General features: G+C 38.5%; 2 protein-coding genes across 9 annotated transcripts; one reads left to right on the plus strand and one right to left on the minus strand.

Moving 5' to 3' along the window:
* Positions 1 to 1,317: 1,317 nt before the first annotated feature.
* On the minus strand, positions 1,318 to 5,504 carry LOC148724700 (uncharacterized). Of its 6 annotated transcripts, XM_088729790.1 has the most exons (3): positions 4,708 to 5,466; positions 2,920 to 2,962; positions 1,318 to 2,573 (listed from the first exon to the last, which is right to left on the minus strand). In XM_088729790.1, the coding sequence occupies exons 1-3, from the start codon at positions 5,059 to 5,061 to the stop codon at positions 2,539 to 2,541; spliced, it is 432 nt and encodes a 143-aa protein (XP_088585916.1). In that variant the 5' UTR covers positions 5,062 to 5,466; the 3' UTR covers positions 1,318 to 2,538. The 6 variants fall into 6 exon arrangements, 5 of the variants coding, with proteins under 5 accessions (XP_088585916.1, XP_088585915.1, XP_088585917.1 ...); XR_015990460.1 differs by having other exon boundaries at positions 2,756 to 5,504; XM_088729789.1 differs by having other exon boundaries at positions 1,318 to 2,962; positions 4,708 to 5,468.
* Positions 5,490 to 26,696, plus strand: LOC148724701 (uncharacterized). 3 transcript variants are annotated; one of them, XM_088729796.1, is made up of 7 exons: positions 5,490 to 5,604; positions 5,988 to 6,086; positions 10,219 to 10,293; positions 10,709 to 10,813; positions 18,697 to 18,801; positions 22,798 to 22,875; positions 25,877 to 26,696. In XM_088729796.1, the coding sequence occupies exons 1-7, from the start codon at positions 5,551 to 5,553 to the stop codon at positions 25,991 to 25,993; spliced, it is 633 nt and encodes a 210-aa protein (XP_088585922.1). In that variant the 5' UTR covers positions 5,490 to 5,550; the 3' UTR covers positions 25,994 to 26,696. The 3 variants fall into 3 exon arrangements, with proteins under 3 accessions (XP_088585922.1, XP_088585923.1, XP_088585924.1); XM_088729797.1 differs by lacking the exon at positions 22,798 to 22,875; XM_088729798.1 differs by lacking the exon at positions 18,697 to 18,801.

The following is a 26,696-nucleotide window of genomic DNA, read 5'->3' on the forward strand; positions in this document are numbered from 1 at the left end:
GTAGTCCTCCATAAAAATTGATCAATTTTTTAGAAATATTTAAGCTGGAGGCAAAATTTCTCTTCAGGATTTTGCTCAGAAGATAACATCCTTTCAAAGTCTTGCACTATTCATTTGTCTGAAACGTTTCTTGTTGAGAACATTAGATGTAAACATTGCCAATTTATGTAATATCTGATTTTTGAGCTTTGTTCGCGAATTGCCACTATGAAAAGTAGAGGCCGGCCCGCAGAGAATTTAACATATTTAAAAACTAGAATATTATAACCAACTAAGCGCGTAGTTTCTGTTCCAGAATCGGTGCACTTTTGGAGAAATTTAGACAAACATTTTCCCTGTTTTACCGCACAACAAAAATGACCGAAACTGTACCAAGATAAATAATCTATTGCTGTGTTCACATTCACTCCCAGGAAAAATAGAATGCATCAAAGTAAAGACGAATGATGTCACTATATATGCTAGAAATACCAATCTGTAATGTTGTATTTAGCTTGAGATAGAGAAATAAAAATTTTACACTTTTTTTGCGGTGTTTTTCTATGAAAATGAGGCCCCAGGCCTCGAACAAGTCGCCGTTGTTACCATGACAACAAGAGTGTTGCAACCTTTAAAAAGGGCATGTTTGTGCATCCCCCCTGAATGCCTAACTACATGCAAAATTTGTAGGGGGATTGAAATTTTTCATTGCCCAAGATGTTTGATTTTTACAGAGACTTGTTTTCAAGAAGAAAAAGGGAGAGTTTCGTCCGATTCACGGGGAAAATTGATAATTTTTTAAACTTGACCGCGCACGGTTTTGCCATAGGTTTGAAACAAAGGATGGAAGCTTTTCTTGATCCGGAACTCTAAAGAACTTATTGTTAGTCTTTTTCTTGTAGGCTACACTAGCGAAAAATCGCCTTAAAAGTTTTCATTTATTGGGTTTATCCCGCTAAAATTGCGCAGGCTCGCACGAGCCCACTATTTCACTGTTAGAAAATCTGGAAATCGGAATCGTACTTATCGTAGAATCTTTACATTTTAAGTACTCAGCTCTTCTTTTTAACTTTTTCAATTCTAGATTATCGTGATGTAGAAGAGTGGAACAATCTACAAGAGCTAAGCTAGCTGTTTAGCGCTGAAGATGTTAAAAATAAATCTGAAACTAGGAACCTATGTTTGGGGCCTGAAGATTTTTGCGGCATCTGCGGATTTCCCAAGCAACAAGGTTATCAAACTGCATAGGCTTATTGTGAGGGTTATTGTACCTGTGTACAGCGGGCTTTGCCTTCAATCCCTCATTCCAATCCATGATATCAATATTCAAACAACAAGTTATTCAGGAATCTTTTGTAATGTGATTTTATTGATTTTCCACTGATATGAATACATAATCATAACGAGATTCAATTTAAGCAGGTTAACAAGTGCAATAGGATAGATTGATCATTCTGACTCAGCTTTTTTAGTTGTTTTTTTTAAATTATTTCTATAATTTGGAGGCAAATACATGAATTTTATGAGTTTCTTACAGACTTATTTCAGAAGAAGCCCTCATGCATAGCAGTGGTGGATGGGTGAGCCACCGTGGATAGTCTCTTAAAGTTATAGGTTTATACAGTAATATCAAAGTGCAAAAGTTCATAATAATCATATGCTCAAGGCAATAAACCTCCCCAAGCGGAATAATTTATTCTCAACTAGATCATTTGCCTATCTTCAGCAGAAAATCCTACTCCTTCAGCAAAAAGGGTTTATAAAAGCAATGCTTGATATTAGTTACCCTCCACAGAACAACAACCTTAAAGCAGAGGCTTAAATTTCAAACGATGGCTGAGAGTTGATCAGCTTAGTGCCCTATAAATGCCGAACAACATGGGAAGAAATCTGATAGGAATTCAAAAATAGCGATTACACTCTGGCGTTAGACCAAAAATGTGCAGTTTGTATATTACTTCCCAGTACTTTTTGACTGTTTCTGTTGTGTTGTTAATGTCAACAGCCATGCATTCGTTACTTATAACTCTGTAGTTTTCAAAAAGAAGTCTACACTGGTTATAATTTCTGACTAGTTTAAAAACTCCGGGCATATCACTCTGCTTCAAAGTTTGCTCTTCCGGAAGAAGCTGGTTAATAGCACAATACTCAGCGCATAGACCAAGTATTGTGGATTCTCCCCTTCCCGTACGATCACGACGAAACATCATTTTGCAATTTTGACAAGGACGCTTATTTGAAGAGGAAGAATACCAACTTTCACCTTGGGGTTTAGTGAATGCTTCAAATTCCCATTCATCTGGAATACTCATGGGACGATAATTTATTATTGCTGCTCCGAGACTCTCTTTAAGATTGATGATTCGATTGAACAAACAGATAGGCTGTAAGAAGTGACCTACTGCCATTGACGCACCAATGAAAGACCTATCGTTATGCGAAATCTTTGCCAAACAGGTTGGTCTAAACATGTTGTCTTTAGAAAGGCCACTAAAAAAAACTCTTGCCATTTCGAAAACAGCGTTGGCATGTCTTCTACTCCCTCTTGTGACAGGATCACTAGGACCACCTAGTTCTTCCGCAAGGTCGCTGAACTAGAATTTAAAATTTTAAAGAAGTTATCGAATCAAATACTTTATATCAGGATATCCATATACAATTGCCTCATTCTCAAGATGGTCGAATAATGTCTTCTTCTATAAATGATTTTATTAAGCGATTTCATCAAAATGACAAGAGATGATTAGAACGACCAACGACAAAGAGGAGCCATTACCAGTTAACAGAAACATCTCCCCACTAGATGCCGTTTCGCAACAGTGGAAAGCTCTGACTGTGAAACTTTCAGTGACCCCAATTAACCTAGGGATCAGGAACGGTCCATGCTCCTTGGCGGTGATTGGTAAGATTCAGACTTTGTGAATAGTAACGATGACGTACCTCTTCTGTCATGCTTTTTCCAACTCTGGGGTACACCACTTGCCTAAGTTAGACAAATGAACCACTAAACCGATATTTTTTCAATTTCAGCTTTGGCACCAGCCAAGCAAACACTTTTTCTTGGTTGAAGCTAACCACAGAGTCCCTTTGCTCTGAATGCTTTTATTGAGATGCAGTAAACTGAATGAACCAATTTACAACTCTTATCCCTTTACCGTGCCGCCTTTATTCGAGACATCGCCATTTCTTGTGCTTTGAGTTTTGAGCAGGAATTTCAAGGATCATTCAGGGCGACGTACTTGCCAAATGCGAGTTAAAGCTTATTCTCGTTCTAAACAGATTTGAAGACGTCGCCACTTTTACTGTGGCGGACACGCGGGGAGTACGAAATCCATCCATTCTTCTAAAAAGAATACAAATGAAGTCTTTGAAAATTGATGGACGGCTCACTTCACTTGAAAGACTTGAAAGAAATTTTCTCGTCCTCTTTCTCCTCGCAATGAAGAGGAAGAGGAGTGCTGTGAGGAGAATAAATTCGGTTCGATTGAGAAAGTCGTATGTGACTTTTTAATTTCCGTTAAAAAGCGTGCCAAGCTTCAAAGCACAGAGGCATGGCGACGTCTTCAAATATTTTCAAGTGAAGTGGGTCGGCCATTAACTATCGAAGAGTTCATTTGTATTCACTTTGGTATTGCAGATACAGAAACAGTAGGGATGTAACGAAAAGAAGTTGCTATGGTAGGTATATGGATCCTGGATATGATAATTCTGTCTCCTGGATCTAATAATTAGTTAATTTGGTTAGGCAGGGGACGTTAAAGAACCCACTCACGAGATTACTGTGATGTGGTCTGGCCTGTTTACTGGGAATTGGGGGGAGGGGGCATGTTCAAATAAGTTTCCTTCGATTGTTTGTAAACTGCTGATGCAGTCCGGCCAAAGTCCCCCAAAAAGTGTTGTGATGCGCATTTGATCATATCCACATGTTAATTTGCGCAATATAAATATTAAATTATTATTATTATTATTATTATTATTATTATTATATGGTCCATCAACTTTGAACGAGAGTGACGGTAGAAATTCCTATCGCATCGCATCGCAAATCGTTACTATAAATACATTTATCTTGCTGCAGTTTTCACAAAATACTGTGGCTACGACGGAGGATGTTTGGGAGGAAGAACTAAGCGACAAGGCGCCTAATGAATCATACGATCGATTCGCCGAAAAAACTGAATTATTAACAAGCCCCGATAAAGAGAAAGATAAGAAATCCAAGATGTGCTCCCAACGCAATGAGCAAAATTCATACATTGTGTTGAAAATCTAGAGGAAAGGCAAAAGCGTTGGAATAATTTTTTTTTTTCAAGCATCGAGACATGCAACAACAAAGCAGAACTGTGGGGACGATTTCGTAAATCACCAGACCTTAAGGCAGCAGAACGTAATTGTAATGGACGTTTCAGACAAACTGCCAGCTATAGGGTCTGGAGAGGAAAAACCAGATGCATACAATGCCTCGCAAAAAAAGTGGGAAGCATTTGGGAAAAGAAAAGAGGCAATCTGCCGAGCAAAGCAACGACTGATAAGAACTATGAGAACGACTATGAGAAGCTACGACTAAGGAATCAAAGACATAGACATGATAGTTATATTGACTGATTTGTATGAACTTCATTAACATTTTTGACCACGCGCAAATAAGGGGTAACTAGCCCACATTGCTACTCATACAGAACTATACCTGATGCTGTTAGGTCCATTTCGGATAGTTTTCCTACTCACCATTTCCAAGAGGGTGCTTGCTGGATCAATAACACGATCAAGGTCTGGTAAGCTATTCCTCTCTGTTTCTGGAACGCAATATTCGCCCAGTTTCTTAAGTCCTTTGTTAGTCGCGTCAAGCTCATTCTGAGGATACCCACAGTAAAACAGCAAGTGGACTTTTAAACTCCAGTAAATTTTGGCAAAGTAGATTTTCCATCTATCCTGTAATTCCTCAGGCAATTTTCGAATTCTATCCTCTAGAAAAAAATCAATTTTGTGAAGCATATTCTGTATGTCCGTCTGAACTCGCTTTCTTTGCTTTTTCATTGTGTCTTGAATTTTCTTTTTGAAGTACATGTACTCGATCTCCATACTGAAGGATGGAAAATTGCCACGTCAATAAGTTTTACCAAGATTTCAAACTGTTTTGTATCATAGCACCAAGAATTGTGGACTAAGACGCCTAAAAAACAGGCAGGTGCTGACTTCCTATCAGTTCAAGGGAACTAATGAGATCTCGCCATTCATAATTTAGGTAGATCCCCTAACTTTCTTAAGGAAAGTGTGTGAAGCCGCAGAGAGAAGTTTGGAACATCGGAGACCGGAGGCCATATTAAGAGGTCATAAGTTACAGCATTGTCACTGTTTTTCCGTTGGTTACACTTGAATTCTTGATACCCGGTTCATTTGAGGATCAAAGTATTTGAAAAAAATATCCCAATGAGGCTATGAAGGCTGCATGAGGTCTTTACGTCACTGGTTTACAATTGTCATAGTAACGCTCTAGTTTGTAAACAAGTTTTGACAGCTTATGTATAAGATTTTTTGAACTTCTCTTGAAGTTTTCGTGATAATTCTGCTATGGACGTCGTGCGAAGGTTTACCGGCCGTTTTTCGCGAACCGGGAAACCATCAGTAAGCTCAGTCTCCCCTTTTTGGTTTATTCCATCAATTTAAATTCTTAGTGTTCTATGCTGATCAAAACTTACCGAGATTTTACCGAGAACTTACAAATTTTCATTAAATAAATTAGCTGAATTGACAGCTGTTCAGGATAGCTAAGAATCACTGATTTGAAGGCTTCTTGCAACACACAAGGCAAAGAATTGAAAATTTTTGTACATATCATTCAAAAGTTTAAGATGTATAAGGCAGTGTGTAAATTAATTTAAGTATAGCGATGAATTTTTAAAACTGTCTCTTACGTTCGGTATTTGTTTTTTTACGAAGGATATACTCTTCTCTATGTTCCATGTTTTGAAATGACTTCTTTTTAAATGCATTTCTCTATTTTACAGAAGAAAAAGAGGCTCAAAAGAGAAGAATTCAAAGGAACAAACCAGAATTGCAACACTAATGAGCTCTTGCACTCGCCACAATTTACTCCCCATACCCAGGTAGGAGTTAGAAACATATAAAGGGAATACAGCTGTAATAAATCTTATGCACTCTAGAGTTCTGCATGCGTTTGATAATACATCTCTTGTCTTCTGTATCCTGAGGCAATTCAGACAAGAGGAGGGTATTGGAGTCTATTAGAAACCGAAGAACCGTAGAACAAATCAACCAAAACTGAAAATCGCAAAAAATGAAAACAATCAATCAAAACCGAAAACCGCATGCAAAGCCATCAAAAACGACAAATCTTCACATCTAAGCTATCAAAACCCCAATCGATCCGAGAGGAGCATATAGAGGTTTCGCGGCTGTTGGAGATCAGTGGATCGGAGGTGCACAATGGCCGCTCAGACCGGAACCCTGATAGGAAAAACCAAAAACCACTTCGGATACCAGATCCGAAAAACGTTAATATTTTCGACAAAAACTGACAACCTATTGCCGAAAAATCGAAAATTAGCAAACCACAATAAACACTAAAACCGAAAAATCGATTTTTTTTGCACAAAAATAGCCAAAACCGCAAAAAACAAGCATCCTAAAGCCCCCCTCAGAATAAAGCTCCAAGGTTACTTTAAGCACCTCTTAATGATTAAAAAATAAGTAAGAAAAATCTGTTTGGTTGCCATAATATCTGTCAACCGAAACAAAAAAAGCTGAGTCATGATCGTAGACTAGAATCCTTGACAGATTTTTGAAAAAAAAATCATATAACATGATATAAAAAAATGTCGAGTCGAAACTTTGGAGGATATCCCTCCTTAACACGAAACCCCAGTTCTTCTTGAAAGTCAGACATTTCTGCCAATATGGTTTTCCTGAAAATTGTTATTCCCAATCTGCATTTTGTCAGCAGGAAACTTTACCTTTCCAAGCTGTTTTCCTTGCGATCCTTACTGAATTGCGACTCTTCCACCCCTCTTAATTATATAAAGTGGAACACGGTTACAATTTTTATAGATTTAATTATTTTTTCTTGCGGTAACTTGCAGAACTCGAATGTTAAAAGATTTTCAGACTCTTCATTAACTCGGTAGAAAAATATTTTTCGCCTTTTGTAACGCAAATGAGCTAGTAGTCTTTAATATAATATATAGATTTAGCCAAGCCTAAAAGCGGAGCTCCCGAGTGAAAGTTTTGCAGTGAAATTTCTTTACATGTATTAAAAGTTTTAAGCCAAAAATTCATTCAGTACAGATTAAATTTAGCAAAAATTAAATGTAATATTATATAGAAAGCCGTAATTTAGCCGTAAATTAACGGCGAAATTTTTGGTTTGTAATAATTATGCAAACCCAAAATTTCGCCGTTAATTCATGGCTAAATTTGTCGTGAGATTGTTGCGAAGACATAATTTATTTCTCCGTTAATTCACGGCTAAATTGAGTGTCACATGAATTCAAACGCAAAAATTAGCCGTTAATTCACGGCTAAATCGAGTGTCACATACATTGAAACCAAAAATTTACCTCGTGTGTGTTTGTCACACCAGTACTGCAGTTTAGCGTATGCTTCTTCAATTGACAGGTGTCACATCGTGACAGTTACTTATCACAAAAATGTTTCAAAATTTTCTCGGAAGCCTTTAATTACCTTTACAAATAAAAATGTTTCGGCGAAAGCTTTCTCTTTAATTTGAAGAACCCGAATGATTTAGGGCTACAATTACGAGTTTGATTACGGGAAAATCCTCCTGGAACTTAACAATTTGATAGCGAGTGAGTTATAAAGAAAACAAACGTTATTCAAATTAAAGAGAAAGCTTTCGCCGAAACATTTTTATTTGTAAAGGTAGTTAGAAGGCTTCCGAACAAATTTTCAAACATATTTTTGAAAACTAACTGTCACGATGTGACACCTGTCAATTGAAGACGAAAGAAGCATACGCTTTTGACGAAACAGCAGTACTGGTGTGACAAATACACACGAGTTACGTGATCATGCGACGATTTTCTCGTTAAGAGAAAAACAGAGATCTTACGGAAAGTATTTTTTATTTCCAACGACGATTAATCTTCGAAGATTTACCTCTGTTCCGTTTTAAAATGTCGTGGAAAGTCAAATTGTAAGTGAATGCAAACATGTGTTTTGGAGTTGTCTGTAAGTTACAAAACGTTTCCCCGTGTTCAGTCCGCGCGGGACTGGTAATCTACGTCATGTATTGTGACATCATGGGATGGATCATGTGCTCGGACCTCCAGAAGTCAAAGTTCGGTCCTAAATGTTTTGTTATTTTTTCTCATGAATGTTTTCTTTACGTTTCCTGCGAGTCCACAAATCTTGTGAGTATGTTGTCACTGTAATATTTTCGTTTCGCTTCGTTTTGTTTAAGTTTGTTTCCTTTTTTGTAAAGTCAAACCAGATCCTCGTAATTAAAACCTTATTTGAGTATTCAAGTCTACATTGTCAGTCTGCTTGTTTGTTTTCTGTAATGGCGTGTGTAAGTCGGTTTTTCTTCCACCCAAAAGCTGAAGTCAATGAGACTCTTTCTACCTAGACACAAGGAGATTTAATGCGACTTTTATTCATCGAATTCCTGCGTTTCTGCCGTGAAATTTACGACGAAGTTTTTTTTAAGATTTTGAACTGCTGCTGAATAAAATTCTTTCTTTGCTAGCCTAAACTTATAAAATCGTTTGTATCTGGCGCATGTTAAACCCATTTGTAGCTTAAAGGTCAAACGGGGATTGTCACTCACTGAATTGGCTCGCCATTAAGGGCCTCATTACATGAGCCGGGCTGGCCCTGTTAGCCGGGCTGATTTCTTTTGTCTTGGTGTTCGCCAAATCGTGAAAACAAAAGAAATCAGCCCGGCTAACCGGGCCAGCTCGGCTCATGTAATCAGGCCCTCAGTCTTGTGATCGCCTTCGTATGAAATTGTTTTTTTGTATATGTGCACGATCCTTCGCAGTAAAGCACTATTTGAGCAATAGTGAAAATCAGACCTGAAAAAAATTTCAGGCCTGTACGGGATTCGAACCACTGACCTCTGCGATACTAGTGCAGCGCTCTACCAATTGAGCTAACAAGCCAACTGGGAGCAGGCCATCAAATTAATTCGACATAAACCCGTAGATGATAAATCAAACAACAACAAACATTTTGTTGTTGTTAAGTCCGCGTTTTACTAGTCAACGTTTTTGCTAGTGCGCGTTTTACTAGTCCGCGTTTTACTAGTCCGCGTTTTACTAGTCCGCGTTTTACTAGTCCGGGCTTTACTAGTCCTCGTTTTACTAGTCCAGTCCAGTCCAGTCCAGTGCACCAAATACCGTATTCCTACAAACGCACAAATTCGCCGTTCATTCACGGCTAAATCGAGTGCCAAATGTATTCCAAACGCAAAAATTAGCCGTTAATTTTCGGCTAAATTTGTCGCGAGATTATTGTAAAGACATAATTTAGCGAGTAATTAACGGCTAAGTTTATTATTTGTATAATAATGTATACCGACTTGGTTTGTGGAAAAGTTTTTGTTATGTTTGTAGACTGCGTTTGTTTCAAAATCGCCGTTATCTAAACTCTCCTCCCAAGTTCGTAATATTAATGATAACATAAAAAAAATACATTTGGCAAGACTCGCCTGAGACACCCCTCCCTTCGTTTTGATAGTCTCCCCTACCCTACCCGTGCAATCTGAGGGCACGTAAGTACGTATACGTACGTATGCTCCGTCAGTCACGTGACAACCAAACGAAAAGAGGTTAATCATATTCCATGGGTATGGGGCTCTGCCCCACGCGCGCGATACCTAGTAATGAACGCTGATACTTATGACTAATAAATACGAAGCAATATATCCTTTGAAATAATCATTAATATAGTGTGTTAGAGGTCTTAGTAAATAATTTATCTATCTATCTTTTCACTAGGATAAATACGGAGCACACAAAACAGAAGCGTCCCTTCATAATTTAACACATTATGGAAAAGTGGAATTATGAAACAAGATGTTAAATGTGAAATAGTGATCATGATTAAAATAGATGAAAAATTGAATGGTAATCGAAACATCAACTATATTACATATCAACAAATAAAATATTGGATAAAAATTCAAGATAGCGAGAAAATAACCATCAATTGCAATTTAATTCGTGGAATTAACCCTGTACGTTACTTCTCTGACGCTAGGGTGAACTTAGGAAAATCTATCAGACCGATGAAGAGGGAAAAAAAGAGGCAAAATACATCACCAGTGGTTACGAGGTGGGTGTTAAGGGTGAATTGTGTCTTAAGCACAAGGCATCGAGGATTCTTCTCGTATTCATTATTTCTCTCTCTTAGAACTATTTTTATGCCAATGTAGTTGAGTAACCTGCCAATCCAAGTATTCATATGCTAAGAGTATTGAGTTTCTAAAGAAAGGGAGGTGTTGCGTCGGTAGAGGGGAGAAAAAGGGGGGAGGGGAGGGGTATTACAAGATTATTTGCATATATCACTGATAATAATGTAAATTGATAACCGTCAAGAGTTTCTATAGCTGTCGTTTTGAGCGTTAAAGAATAGGGTCAAAATTTGGAATAGTCTCCTAGGTTCGGTACCTTTGTTTTTTTCTGTATGAAGGCTACTCATCTCCTTGTTTGTAAATGATAATTGCTTAGATGTATTGCTTATTTTGCAGAGGAAAAAGAGACCCGAAAAAGAACAATTCGAAGGACGAAAGGGGGCTTGCAACGCTGAACCGCACCCTCCTTGTTTACCGCTACAATTTACTCCCCATACCCAGGTAGGAGTTAGAAACATATATGAGGAATACAACTGCAATAAATCTTGTGCATTCTACATTCTAGAGTTCTGCATGCGTTTAATAATACATCTCTTGTCTTCTGTATCCTGAGGCAATTCAGACAAAAGGAGGGTATTGGAGTCCATTAGAAATAGAAGAACCGAAGAAACTATCATCCAAAACTGCAAACTGCAAACTGCAAAAAAAAAAAAGCCAAGCAAACAAACAACAACAAAAAAAAAAAACAATCAATCAAAACCAAAAACCGCATGCAAAACAGTCAAAAGGATAAATTTTTCACATCAAATATAAGCTATTAACACCCTAACCGATCCAATACACCTGTGACAAGATGAGCATATAGAGGTTTCGCAGCTGTTGGAGACTCAGTGGAGGTGCACAATGCCGCTCAGATCGAAACCCAGATAAGAAACATCAAAAACTACTTCGGATATCAAATCGGAAAACCATTCATATTTTTGACAAAAACCGGAAACCAAATACCATAGAACGGAAAATTCGTAAACCGCAATGAACACCAAAACCGAAATACCAAAGTTTTAGGGTACAAAAATAGTCAAAACCAAAAATCCTAATGCTCCACTCGGAAAAAAGCTCCAAGGTTGCTTTAACCGCTTTGTTAAGATAAAAAATAAGTAAAACAGTTTTGTTTGGTTGCCATAATAAATCTAAACACTGAAGGAAAATCTGTCAACTGAAACAAAGAAAATAGAATCATGATTGTAGACTAAATTAAAATTACTGTCTATAACAAGTTTTTGGGAAAAAATCATCGTCATCATCTTTACTACACCGTTATCACGCAGCGCCATCTTGGATTCCGTGCCGCACCAAATCGAGGCTGGACGGGCATTCTGTTTCGCGTGTTTGGCATATTTTGATACAATTCAATATGACTGAGAGAGTAGCTTCTGTTACGTGGTCGAAATCTCTTAAGAATATTCCTTATTTTGATTCAACTTTCGTCGAGAAATGGCTCGCGAAAGATGGAAAGGTCCCAAAGAAAGTAATAACCCGTGGTTACAGCAATTTCTGCGAAGGCTACATCTTTGATATTGACGAGTTGTTCTGAGGTTGTTGTTGATGCCTCAAGTCTAGATGAATGATAGAAATACTATATTCGAACAGTTGCGGGATTCACGCCATTCATACCATTTTTACAGATACTATATTGTTCTTATCTTTTATTTATGCCCGGATTCGTTAATCGAAAACTTCCAACGAAGTAAAAAAGTGATCAAATGAAGCCTTAGAAACCATGACTCGTCGCGTGTCCACTTGTCACACATCCACATTCGCACCCTCTCTTTCATTGAAAACACTAGACACTGGAGTCGTCGTGAAAGCTTGAAGCTACAAGTCACAGCGGAAAAATGAAGAGCCGTGGATGTTGCAGATATTTATTTGACCATCTGATTTAAACCTCGCTTTATGTACTTATAATAAACATTAGTATATACTAAAACAGCGGATAGCGTTGAAGGCGCGCTCTGAATGGCTAGTCAAACTCCGAATATCCTTTGCTATTTACCTCCAAGCAACTCGGGGAAAAAATGGCGTCCCGGTTTGCATCAATGACAAGCGAAGAACTCACTCAAATTAACGACGAAGCAGTCCCTTACTAACCCTTATCCAGCAAGCCACGCATACATGGTAGTAATTACTACTACTCTTACTGTTGTTATTTGTTTCTTGTTGAAATTAAAAGGCAACATTATGTAAGTGTGTACATTGCAAGGCTGTTTGATGTGAGGCCTATTGCTGCCTAAAACACCCCCAATGATTCCCAATTTCCATTGCAGTGAACCGTTCATATAACAACAAATCCCAAAAATCCAGCATTCTGCTCCAAGAGCAACACTGAAAAAAGTGTCGATCTTTTAAGATCAAAACTTTCTCAAGAAATCAAAAGTTTACATTCAAAACACGCCTCAGGGCCAGATCTTGCTGTTTGGCTGGAAAATTCCTTCTCACTTTATCCGCTAGCCCTTGTTCTTCCTTTTGACGAAAGTTAGTGTCGCAAACACAACCTTTGCCTCGTTAATGACCGAAAAGAATTCTGGGAAATTACACCACAGCTCGAGGAGCCAACACCTCACATTTCCATTTTAACAAATTATCAGCATCGTATCGGGCCACCCTGTCCTACCATCAAAATATCACATCCATCGAGACTTTTGTCACTCAAAACTGGCCCAAAAAGCCTTGGTAGGTCCTGGTAGCCGTCCACAGATGGGCCAGAGACACGACTTCACTTGTGAACTCGCCAAGCTTGGATGAAAGCATTTTGGCGGTCCAGTCTACATGAAACCACCTCTCACCTCTATTTTCTTTCAGAGGCTTGCCTCTACCCACATTCCAGCTTAATGATGCTGTCGTGAGGGCTTCTGTAGAGGGAAAATGGCTCGAAAAACACTTATAATCGCGAGAAAACGAATCGATTTGAACGCACCCAAACATGAGCGGATGATCTAGGTCACGTGACCCCAAAGTCTGAACCCACGGTGTCTCAAAACCGCAAATATTGTAAGGGATACTTCACATAACGACAAACAAAGCGAGTTTAAGTTTTTTATGGCCAAATTATAAGATTTTTTGCCGGCTGGAAAAGGGTTAAAACAAAAAGAAAGCGACTAAATTTGGTTTGGCCGTGTTTAAAGGTAATGGCTTAAGTTTTTAACCCGGAGTTTATCGATAAAAAGCAATGAGAAAGGTTTCGTTTACAAGTGCAAATTAATCTTGCGTAACCTCACGTAAGGTAACCGACGTACTCTGCATCACACAGATCACATTTATAATTATATATAATTAATAAATGTGATATAATTGTAAAGATCACATTTATAATTTTATATAATTAATAATTGTATATAATTACAAATGTGATCTGTGTGATGCAGAGTACGTCGGGTACACCAGCCGGCATTTACATCAACGTATTAATGAGCACCGTAATTCGGCCATCGGCAAACATCTAAAGAACGACCACGGCCTACAAACCATCGGCGACCTGACCAAGCATTTCAACGTACTTAAAAAGTGCACCGGGAAACTGGACTGTTTAGTTCATGAAATGCTTTTCATAAAGAAGATGAAGCCCTCTTTGAACAAACAATCGGATTCCATACGCGCGAAACTATTTATTTAATAGTTTACATTTATGAACTCAACACGCGCAATTATTTATTTAAATATTCTGAATATTTTAAACTTTTTACGTTTGCCACCTTCGTACGGTATAAATTAACTATTCATTTTTATTCTCTTCTCACTTGAGAATGATGACATGGAGTCATCGAAACGTTGTGTGTTTTTCTCGCTAGTGTTTATTCTTAAATGTTTAAAATAGTAATTAGTATAGATCGTGTTTTAAGAAAATTCATTAACTAGCTTATTTCTAAAAGTTCTTTTGCCTCAACGGTCTCTTTTCTTAAACTGTTCCATAAATTAACAATGCGAAGAAAGAAAGAGTGTTTATAGCAGTTTAACTTAGCAGATTTCGTCATAAGCTTGAAGCGATGGTTGGATCTCAGTGGTCTGTATTTGTCCGCAAAGCTAAGGAATTCGTATGGCTTCAGACAATTCAGTCCATTTATTGTCTTGTAGCATTCGGTGAGTGATGATAAAGTTCTCCTTTTTTTCTAATGATGGCCATTTAAGTCGTTTCAATCGATCTTCGTACGACATATCATTTGCAGTTATGCCAAGCGCAAATCTGGAAGCTCATCTTTGGACTTTTTCTAGAGTAGCAATGTCTTTCTTTAGATGTGGCGACCATACTGGGGAACTGTATTCAAGGATTGGCCTTACGAGACTTTTGTACAATTTAGAGAACAAATCCGGGCTTTTTGGTCCAACAATCCGTCTAACAAAGCCAAGAACACTGTTAGCTTTGTTTGCACATTTGGTGGCTTACCGCGATCCAAGCCGCGTTGGATCGTCACGCGCGGGGAAATGTTGGAATCGTGGCTGGAATGTATGAGTTAAAATCAATTTCTGGTGGTGTATGTTATCTCACTGTTTTAGTATATACTAAAACAACCATTGACCTCAGTGTCGGTGGTTAGTAGTGGATATTTACCTCGCCGCTTCGCGGCTCGGTAATTATCCGCCACTAACCACTTTCACTTCGGTGAATAGTTGTTAAATATTAGGGAAAAACTTTTGTGTTTTAGTTTTAGGCAGTTTTTAGTATTTTTCTGTCGTGTAGTTCAAGTTTTATCTTCAACTATAACGCAAGTAAATGAGGGCCGGAGAATCTCATTTAATACATATTACAAAATTCGAGTTAATTAAAACAAACAAAACATTGCCATATGCCGTTTGACAGCTTCAGCCAAAAGTAAAATGAAAAATATAAACTAAAAGACTAGTAGATTTCTTAAATGACTAGTGTTCTGGATACGAAAAAAGTAGGTATTTCGCAAACGTGTAGTGGCTGTGTTTTCAATCGAAAGCAAAAAGTCGGTCGCTAGTAACACGTGCGTCTGACAACTCGCTGGTCACGGCTCTATTCTAAACCTAGCCCTTCATCTCGCTTTATAGCGGCAATCCATTTCGATCTCAATAAAGAATTTGAAGGAAAGTTGAAAAAAGATAAATTCTTGCTACCCTGATATCTCTTGTCGTTTCTACAGGAGTTAACAGAGCAATGATCGTGAGCTATACTTACTTGTCATATATCCCTTCTGTAAACAGTCGTGTAACACAAACTTTGTGCCCGCGCAGCCTCGATTTGGTGCCGCACGCAATCCAAGATGGCGCTACGTGATAACGGTGTCTTGCCTTATTTTAAGAAAACAAAGATTTATTTACAGCGATAACAGCTGGAGGGCGAGAAGACCCAAGAAGCCTCCAGGCTTATGGGAGAGACACCTCACAATAATAAATCAACTAAAGAACAAGTACTGCGAATCGAATGTGCGGCTCGGCCAATCCAGTGATCATTTAAGTAAAAACTCTTGCATTTTCGTCGTAAAGCTAAGAGGGTTTGAGGAACGAGTGAGTGAGACAGGGAGAGAGTTCCAAATTTTAGGACCTTGGCAGAGAATTGTAAATTTCTTGAGATTTGTACGGCACAAATACGTTCGATAATTCAGAATTACAGGTTGTTCTAGTACCATAGTTGTGAATTTGGCTATTCCTTACAAAAAGATCGAGAAGCAATGGGGGCAAAAGGTTATTTTTATAATAAAACGCAAATTTGGCGTTTTCAAACGTATTGACTCGGAAAATATCTAAAAATTCTTAATTTGAAGAATAAAGGAGCGGAAAGGGCTCGATAGTCTGAGTTGATGATAGCCCGCACAGCTCACTTTTGCAAATAATAAATTCTATTTAAGTTAGATACGTATGCTGACGACCAGGTGGAGTTACAATAGACGTTATAAGGATAAATTAAGGTCCAGCACGAAGTGAGTTTGGTTGTACGGATTTCTACGGTCTGCTTATATCCAGTAAGGCGACAGAGTCCAAATGCTTCGTAAACTTGAAATCAAAATTTTTCATTGTTGATGTGGAAACAAAAAAGGCCTTCTCATCAATAAAATCCTGTATCTGTGAGACATATGTGCAATGTTTTCAGTTAAATACTGAATGACATTTTATTCACAAATTCACGCTTAGCTAAGATAGATTTACTACGAAGCGATCTTTGCACCTTTTACAATACTGGTGCGGAAACAATTGATCATTTATTCTTTTACTGTGTTTACTCAAGTGCCTTTTGGGAAGAGTTTGAATCTTATTGGATAGCCATAGCCAAAGAACAAAGGAACTCGAGTTAAAGACTATTTTAATAGGTGTCACAGATACTAAATGTCCTCTGTTTAACTACTTAATCGTGTTAGGTAAGCTACATTTATGGAACTGCCGTAAGGAACTAGTTAGAAGAAAATATGGAGCTGAACGTCACATTCCTGCTAAGCATAATACTCTAAAGGAGTGCTAGAGGCTAAGTGGAAACCTGTTTTGAATTGTAATTCGCTAGTACATAGGTGTTTAACTGAAAGCTTTAGGTGATTTGTTATCTTTGTGATGTAACTCCAATGATCTGCAGATGAACTTTCATTCTCGCCAGCTCATTTAGGGCCTGATTACATGAGCCGGGCTGGCCCGGTTAGCCGGGCTGATTTCTTTTGTTTTCACGCTTTGGCGAACACCAAAACAAAAGAAATCAGCCCGGCTAACCGGGCCAGCCCGGCTCATGTAATCAGGCCCTTAGTATAGATAATCGCATGGGACAAGTAAAATTAGCTCAATGGATAGACTCTCGGTTTGCTCAATAGATAGAGCGCTGGACTGTTGTGCGGGAGGTCGACGGTTCGAGACCCGTCCGGACCAACACTCAGGGTCTTAGGATAATTGAGAAGAATTTTCTACCTTTCTATAACATCAAGAAATGGTTAGATATTCTAGTCTTCTCGGATAGAGACGAATAAATGGAGGTCCCGTCTCCTGCAGGGTTGGGGTAGGACGCGTTAATTTCCCACACACGAGATTACTGTGTGATGGCTGTGACTGCTGTTGACACGGTAGTGAGAGTTGCCATGCATTATTGATCTCTGAGGCTAGTTTTACACTAGAGGAGAGTTTTCCGGATTCGTAAATGTTTCCGGATTCATCAATTTTGAAGTATTCGGATTCGTAGGCGTTGACACTGAAAGGATGTTCGGATTCCTGAACGTTTACACACGACGACAACTCCGGTTTTTTTTTCTGATTTTCTCTCAACTAGGGACCTAAAATCTTCACAAAGTTCCATAAAGGTAGGGTGGGACATTCTAAAATTTTCTCTCCACTCGCTAGCTACCGTGACATTTCCCATCATATTGTCCCATCAGGCCCTTGTTCGACCTGGCCTAACCCAAAACCGTCTCGGTCTTCGATCCTGTCATCTACGTCGTCGGCGATTAAGTGTGGCTGACGTTAAACTTCCTTGCAACAATAATTTGCGTTTCCTCAGAAATACTGTGGTACACATGACAAAATTTATCGCCTGAACCTGCAACAAGATTAGGCAACCGGAGACCGCCTGCAATGTTAGCACCAGATCCTCCATTTTGGTTTCACCGCAAACTCAAAAGATTGTAGGCGGAAATAATATCCGGATTCGAGAAAAAAAGCGGTTACACGACAAAACTTTCCGGATTCAAAAGTTATCGGATTCAAAGTTCCCACTTTAAATTCCGGATTCAAAATCTCCGGAGACACGACCAAACCGGGGAGTTTTTATTTCGGATTCGTCCACTTTCGTGTAAACGGCAACATCAATCCGGTAATAAAACGTTTCGGATTCATCATGAATCCGCAACAATTTCCTCTAGTGTAAACCTTGTCTGAAAATCACTGTTGTAGATGTCCGTAGAAATCTCAATGACTCGCTCCACCGTAAGCGTATCCTGGTTGTCTTCCAAAACTTTTGATAGACTATCCGATTATTGAGTACAAGGAGAATTGCCCACTCACCAAAACTCGCGTACCCTTACAGATGCTTTCAAAAATATTTTAAACCAGTCAGGAGGCCACAATTAATTTAAATGTGCAGTGTTCTCTGCTGATCAAAACTTACCGAGATAGCGAAGCTTTCATACATAATAAATCATAATTATAGTTTTTTTAGCACAGCTGAGAATTACTTATTTAAAGGCTGATTACATAACATTGGGCAGAGGATTGAAAATTGTCTTACATATTAGAATTCAAAATTTTTATGATTTATAACTGACTGTAAAAACTAAGTGCCATGATAAACTTTCAAAATAGTCTCTAACTTTCGGTATCTTTTCTTTTTCTTTATGAAGGATACTCATCTCCTTGTTTGTAGGTGATTACTGCGTAAATTCCTTTTTTTTATTTTTCAGGAGGAAGAGAGGTTCATAGGAAAAGAATACGAAGGAGGAAAGGAGGCTCAGCACGCTGAACAGCTCCCTTTCTTTTCATCGTTGCAATTTTCTTCCCATAGTCAGGTAGAGGTCAAAAACATAAACGGAGTAGTACTTTTTGAACATTCTATAGTTGTGCTTGTGTTTAATAATACCTTAAAAAAAATTATGTTAGGTTGCCTTAATAAATCTAAACACCGAAGGAAAATCTATGAGCTGAGACAAAGAAAGCTGAATCAGTCAAAGTTTCATCATCGTAGAATAAAAATTATTACGTCTATCACAAATGTTTGGGATTAAGTCAAATAACATGTAAAAAAAAAAAAAAAACGTCGAATCAAACATTTGAAGAAACGAGACGGAACCCCAGTTCTTTTCTGTGATCAGACAATTTTGCCAAGGTTTTTCTGAAGTTTGTTTTCCCAATTTCTGCATTTTGCCAGTAGAAAACTTTACACTTCCAAGCTGTTTGCTTCGCGATCCTTTCTGGATTGCGACTCTTCGACCTTTCTTTAATATATGAGGCTAAAGACAGTTACAGTTGCAATAATTTATGAGGCCGACTGCAGCTTCATCAAAACCTTTGCATAGTTGGCAACCTTTTTCACCAAACATGTAAGACAGCAGACAGAGTCTCAGCAGATCTCCAGACACTGAGGTTTTGAAAATACGGCGCATAAATTGGGTAAAAAGACGACATGTCAGGGCTACAGAATGAAACTGACGAGATGACCCCGTTATAATCATCAATTTCGATCACGTAATTCGCTGTAAACTTTCGACAAAGTAGTTGTGAGCTTACTCGCGGATGGGTGATTTAAACCACAATTTTTGCAAGCTATCATGAGATTAACAAATTTCTCGTATCATCGTGTGTCATAACAAAGCTGTTGGCATGGCATTCATTGTAGGTTTCACGATGTTTATTTTCGAATAGCACATTAATTAGTGAGTTATTTGAGACGATCGAATCTTTGAACACCTTTTTTTTGGTCACCATAATTTTCTTCGTTGAAAATCGCTCAGCCTTATTCATGAACTATGTAGCTGTACTTTTTGTAGCTTTCAATATGCTAAGGCGTGACGCACTCTTGGTTTCCCGCCATCTTTTTTCAGCTCTATTTCTATCCCTCTTGGCCTTTCTAATCTCATCATTGAACCAAAGAACACGAAGCCTTTATGCAATTGCATTAGTCAACAGGGATACATGCTTGTCAAGCATGTCCTTTAACGTTTGGATATAACATCCAAAACCATGGATTTCAATTTTGTGTTCTAAATAATTTTGACAGATAGAGATAGTTCTGCGGGGCTCAAATAGAACAGCTTCGTGGTCAGAAATAAAGCTGTCAGCTCGAGAAGGAACTTTAAAAATCTCAGCAGACTGCCGAGTTATGACCAAATCAGAGTATGGCCCAGGTGTGGGTGGGCTCAACTGCATATTGTTTATGTCCAGATAATGTAACGAGGTCTAATAATTTAATGGATTCGCAGTAATCAGGATTGTCCCAATGAATGTCCCATTCACTCTGACGAAGCACTAACGCTCGAAACGTCAGCTTTTTTATTCATTACGGTGACCAATTTACAATTTTAACTGAGTTGATATAACTAAATTAGGGAGCTTAAGCAACCACGACGACGAACGGAGGACGACGACCGGAAGTAGCAAGAACGTCACTGCGCAAGCGCAAACCAAGAATTTCGTCGTCGTCTTGACGTCGACGACTTGAGAAGGACCTGTTTCACGTTGTCGTGAACTTCCGAACTTCAAAGCAGTTTTCTCATAAAAAGGTGCGGCTTTATTGCCAGTTTTTTGACAGTCTATGGCCGGTTGGAGTTTGTATTCACTTCTTCGGTTGATTTAAACCTCCCTATTCAGTTTTCTAAACAAATAAAATTCGAAAACCCACTAACTCAAATTCCTTCCTCCGCACAGCAGATGTCAAGTCAAGCGGTGAAAGCGACCACGTAAGCTTTAAGTTTATTAGAGTATATTTTATGAAAGAGTGCTGTTTGTCATTTTTATTGAATGAAAAGTTTTCAATGGCAGTACAATACACCTCTGCGTTCGGTCAAAAGCTGTGTATGGAACTGCTGGATTATTGTTACTAAAAAATTTCGCGTGTTGCTGTTCTTCAATCGAGACGCTTTAAACAACAAAGAATTCTTCAGATCGGTGTATTAGCATGAGCTTGAATACTAGTCAGGTTTTCCGAATCTATTTTCAAAATGTTTGATATAGATTTACAGCCATAAAAATAATTCCGACAAAATCACACGGGAAAAAATAGTATTCTTGGGTGAAGCGCGATGACTGCTATCTGTGCCGATCGCTAGCTAGCATTGATTAAATTGACAGACTTCCGTCGTTTGCTCGCCAAAGGAAGGGGCATCAAAGATAGAACATATCAGGCTAAAGCATGTTGAAAATCAGGCAAACCTTGTGAAAAATAGGTTTGTTTATATCAGCAACACTTAGAACTGAATTTAAATCTCAAATAACTTGCGTAAAATTTAATATTTTAAACTTTTGCCATGCGTAAATTGTAAATAAAGCTAAAGCTTAATAATTCCTTGGACTGTTGATGTTCAAGAATTGAATAACCTACTCTCGAACTTTCGATATTTCGATATTTGATCCATGAGTGAGAAGAAGAAGGTTTTGGACGTCTCTGAACGATGTCATTTCTTAAACTGACGAAGCGAGAACAAACAAGATTTTAGACGTCGTCGTCCTTGAGCAACTTCACTGCTTAAGTTTCATTTTCCCGCTAAAGACGACGTCCTCGTTCCAGACCCTCCGTGATTACTTGACGTCGTCGTCGTCCCTTTCGTCGTGGTTGCTTAAGCTCCCTAATACCTTGTTATCCCCACCGACGCAGCACCACAGTTTCTTTAGAAACTTTTAGCCTTTATTCATTTGTCCGAATGAATGTTTGGGTCTCCAAAAATGACCAACTCCGCTTTAGATGACACGACTGACTTAACATAACCCGTTACTTTACCAAGAAACGTCTCAGTTGTTACTATAGGATTGTCTGGGTATGGTGGTCAGTATATGACCAAAGATGAAGGCTTAAGAGGTTCTGACTGGACAAACCAGTCGGAAAACTCAGATGGTACCTTCTCGTCTGCATCAATCTTCCTAACGGTAAGTGAACCGCGGTAAACCAGAGCAGCAGCACCTCCATGTCTACTAGAACGAGTTCAATCTACCATGTTGTAGACAACAGGACAAGCCTCACTTTCTAACACTTCTCATCCTTCGTACAGAGCCACGTTTCAGTGATGGCAAAAACTTCGATCTCACTTTTGCATACGTAGTCCACAAAATCCGCTGTGTTATTTCTGAAAGATCGTGCATGCAGCTGGCTCATTAGCAAATCCTTACCCTGTATCGACCGTTTATGATTACATTTCACTGTGCATCGTTTTTTGAAGTAACTATGGGGTTCCGGGCCGGGTTCAGTTAATGAACCAAATCACCAAGCTATTGCCGGAAGATGAAAAGTAGCCGATTCATTTGAGTAATAGTTGCATGGACACTTATGAAGCTTGATTTTGGGCCTTGCACGACAGAAAATCACACAATTTTTTGATAGAGTAACATTGTATTCCAATAACAACCTGCAGAAAAGATCATCCGCAACGCCCATTGCAAAGCTAGGGTGATCACAACGATAGATGTAGCATCCAAACATATCTAAATTACGTGTGCGCCAGCAAAAGAATCCAACCAATTAATCGTAGATAATTCAAAATTTTCATCCTCCAAAAACGATGCATGGGTGCGCATGCTGTTATGCAGCTTTTCGTTAAAGTTGAATCATTATGCAAATAGCAAAGTTGGTGTAAAATTAGGATAAATACGGAACACACAAAAGAGAAGCGTCTCTTCATAATTTCACGCATTATGGAAAAATTAAAGATATATGATATAAGAATATAAACTATTTAATAAAATGACAAAACGTTTTACAAAGGATATTGTATAAAAATTCAAGATAGCGAGAAAATATCCATCAATTGTAATTTAATTCCTGAAACTAACGCTGTACAACACTGCTATGACATTAGGATGAACTGAAGAAAATCTATGGGACCAGAGCAGAGAGAGAGGAAGAGGCAAAAAAATACATCAATGTCGATGATGAGGTGGGTGTGTAAAGGTGAACTGTGTCATACGTACGAGGCATTGAGGCATTCAAGATGGAAATAAAATAACCATCAATTGCAATTCAATTTGTGGAATTAACGCTGAACAACACCTTCATGACACTAGAATGAACTGAAGAAAATGTATCGGACCAAAGTAGAGAATTGTAGTCAAACGTCCAACACGCTACATGTAGTTTAATCGATTTCACGAAATGTACGATACAAGCGAAAAGCGATGCGAAGCAAGCGTTATAAACGTTGTATGACTAGGACGGCTAGGAACACGAAAATCAAAAACGGAGAAGACGGTAAGCGAACTGGATAAATGAAACGTAGCGATGGCAAAAGCACAAGTGCCCTAAAAAAACGCATGAAAAAAGCCCTAACGAGACGAAATTATGCGAAAACACCTAACAGAATATTGATTACGCAAAAGTGTAAAAAAAACACAAAGAATGCGATAATGAGAGAAAAAAAATACGCGTACAAACGAGAAAACAAACAAAAGAAACAAATACAGCCATGCGACAGCAACATAGAGAATGTCAGCACTGTATGCATCGAGGATACTTCCTCTTATTCACGACTACGTCTCTCTTTGAACTACTTTACTGCAAAGATAGTTGGGTAACCTACCTACCAGGACCTCGGCATTGATCATTCATGATATCATGCTCTCATCCAATAATTGCGTAATTGATGCTCGCGGGAAGTTTGGAGAGCACAAGAGAAGAGAAAGAATTGCTCGAGAGCTCTTTTAGCTTCCAGAGTGCATCCATAACTCGATATACGGAAAGTTAAAAGCATGAACCAATTCTTTTATGACATAGCACGTATATACAGGTCGTGCATGATCTCGCGCAAGCCAAGTATATTTCCGATCGGCCCTCCCACTCAACCAATATTTACAACTGGGTCGCTTTAGGAAGTTCTCCATTCTCCGAAAAAAGCCTTCCACTTCAATTTGACACTTTTGGGCACTTGTAAATTTTTATTGATCTCGTTCAGGTGACTTGTTATCTTTGTCCAGCAATTCCAATGATCTGCGAATGAACTTTCATTCTCGCCAGCTCATTAAGTATAGGTAATTGCATGGGACGAGCAAAATTCATATATGGATAAATATCACCTGTGTTTTCAGAAGTTGCCGAATATGTAATTTGTGATCATCCAAATTAGCATAAATTAATATTTGCCGGCATGTGTCAGAGAAGTGGAGGCGGGTGCAAGGTGCGCGGAGAGTTATGGCATCGTGGTTAGTACATTGAGGGCGTTAGTAGGGCGAGGCATTCTATGGTCAGCCTTCGTCTTGATAAGTCGTTAGGTTTCGTTTCCGTTCAAATTGATGTATTATTCATTTATTTACTTTTATTTCTTAAAATATTGTCATGTTCACGTCAGGTATTACCTGGAGCTGTATTCGCATATTTTCCTTTGTAACTGTGCATAATGTGTCATTCATAGGATAAGCTGAAACTCCGAAGGTGGCATTAATGCCTTGGTTGGGGTTACGCTATACCCTCTCTTCCACTTAGAGGTTTTAATGGTTTTTCGTGTCCGGCTGTGGTGCATTTAGTTTCCTTCAATCGCAGTACACTTTTGTAAAGATGTCAATTTGGTGGGAACTTTTGAAAACACAAGTGATATTTATCCTTCATTTTAGGGAGAAACGTGCGATTGTTTGTTTATAATATGAAGGGAAAAACTTTACGTTATTAAGAAGGTAATCATGAGCGCACGCTTTAGCGGATTTCGTAAGGGGCTATTTTAGTGTTCAGCTAGCGACAATGAACTGTAAAACGCACATCTCGGCTAAATGAAATTTTATTTTTGTACCACACCGCCAAAATAATGAAACCAACCCTTCTAAGAAGCATTCGATGAAATTGTAATGCTTAAGGGAAAATAAATCAAGGCTTTTTTATGGTTTTACTGAGTTTTAAGTAATTTTTCCCGAGACAATTATCAAATTTATGGAAAAATGTGTATCAGGCAATCAGCACTTGGTAACTTTGCCCTCTATGTATGAAAGCGATGCTCGCAGTAATGAACATTACTGATGTAGTAGTGAAATAAACCTCCCCCCCCAAAATAAAATTATATATATATATATATATATATATTGTGGGAGGAAAAAGACAAGTAAACTACAAGTTCATCCCTACAAGCCTGTTTCGTGGTCGCCCACTCATCAGGGGATTTGAAATCCCCTGATGAGTGGGCGACCACGAAACAGGCTTGTAGGGATGAACTTGTAGTTTACTTGTCTTTTTCCTCCCACAATATATACTTCGCTCTACGTCTATGTATTGAGCACTGTTCTACGAAAATCAAGTCACACTTTATATATATATATATATATATATATATAAATATACATATAATAATTTTTCAGGCCTTGTTTTACTACTACATTAGTAGTGTTCATATTACTGCAAGGATCTCTTTCGACTCATACATTTCTTGAAACCGCAGTACACATATATGACTTTCATATATTCAGATTCTTTGCCCTCTATGTTACAAGGTTGGAAAGTTCGATCTGCGCGTCAAAGTCAAAAGTGAGAGAAGCAATGTTACCAACTTTGAGCTGGAGAAAAGTTTTAGCCTTTGTGTAGTTGTTATCTGAGGAAACAATTTTCCAAAGCTGTTTTAAGCAAAGTTGTACCGTCACGCTCCTAAAAGGGTCTCAACGGGGTTAACCAATAGCCGTAAAGTGGCCAAAAAATCTAGCCGTATGGCGTTGAAATTGATAAATTATAACCGATGGTCGTAGAAATAGTGAAACGCAAAAAACTATCTGGTAACAACAATGGAATGATATTAACCGTTAGCCGTAAATTGGCCAAAATTTTTAACCACTGGCCGTGAAAGCCATCACCCCATTGGGAGCCCCTCCTTGGGGGACTTAGGTCTAGTTGATTAAAGCACTTGCATCCAACGTCTTTATCCAGGGACGCTAATGACGAATAATCATATCCTTCTGTCTGTTTCTTAGGATTCAGAGTCAAGTGAAGATGAGGAGGGAATCAGTGTAGAAGAGCTCAAGAATTCAGAAGGTTACAAGCTGATCTTGAAAGCCCTGGACGAGTTGGAAAAATCCATCGTAAAGTAATTAATGTACAGACTGGGCGCTCTACTTGTAAAAAGCTACAATTACTCATGCAGCGAAGTTGAACTTTAGAATCAGTTGTTGAAATACCGCTATAAATCACATTTTGTAACTTATACTTTTTCCTCGTCCCACTCGAAGTTCGTGTTCTAAGGTGGGTTTAAAGCTGTGATACATCACATGTTCCAGACCAAATGATACATCTTCCTTTTCACCACCGTGCAGAGATGAACCAACCCTTACAGCCTACACACATTATTCTGTGAGCCAGGGCAGGTGTCATGAGTGTCTCGTTTCAGACATTTCGAGCCATCCTCACCAACGAGTCATATTTAAGGCTCTTGCAATTGTATATTTCAGTATTTCTCATACTTAGACACTCTCTATTTCGCTCTCTATAAATTGAAGATGCCGGCTGTCAGATGCCAAGACCTCAGTACTTCTAAGTATTCCCATAGTTAGGGAGGGTTTTAACAACGGGTTGTGAAAGGGATTCCTCCGTTCTTAGAAGAGCATGGAGATGCCCCTAGATTATTTGGGTTTGTTTTTCAACCATTCTAATCTCATTGATAACTGAAAGTAATTCAAGAGAGCAAGTGTCCATTTGTCAAATAGTTCGGTTGTACTTGTCCGGTTTTTAAAGCAAACCATTGTATAAAGCAACTGCTACAGTGCATATAAATAAAAAGAAAAGTCTATTTGAAAA

Source organism: Stylophora pistillata, chromosome 8, assembly GCF_964205215.1.
Source record: "Stylophora pistillata chromosome 8, jaStyPist1.2, whole genome shotgun sequence".
Taxonomy (NCBI): domain Eukaryota; kingdom Metazoa; phylum Cnidaria; class Anthozoa; order Scleractinia; family Pocilloporidae; genus Stylophora; species Stylophora pistillata.

Coding starts and splice junctions, on each gene's coding strand:
- LOC148724700 (XM_088729787.1), bottom strand. CDS start 5,061: ATGGAGATCGAGTACATGTACTTCAAAAAGAAAATTCAAGACACAATG. Junction 2,574..4,707: donor CAAGCACCCTCTTGGAAATG/GTGAGTAGGAAA, acceptor TTTAAATTCTAG/TTCAGCGACCTTGCGGAAGA.
- LOC148724701 (XM_088729796.1), top strand. CDS start 5,551: ATGGACGTCGTGCGAAGGTTTACCGGCCGTTTTTCGCGAACCGGGAAA. Junction 10,814..18,696: donor AATTTACTCCCCATACCCAG/GTAGGAGTTAGA, acceptor TTTATTTTTCAG/GAGGAAGAGAGGTTCATAGG. Junction 18,802..22,797: donor AATTTTCTTCCCATAGTCAG/GTAGAGGTCAAA, acceptor CTATGACATTAG/GATGAACTGAAGAAAATCTA.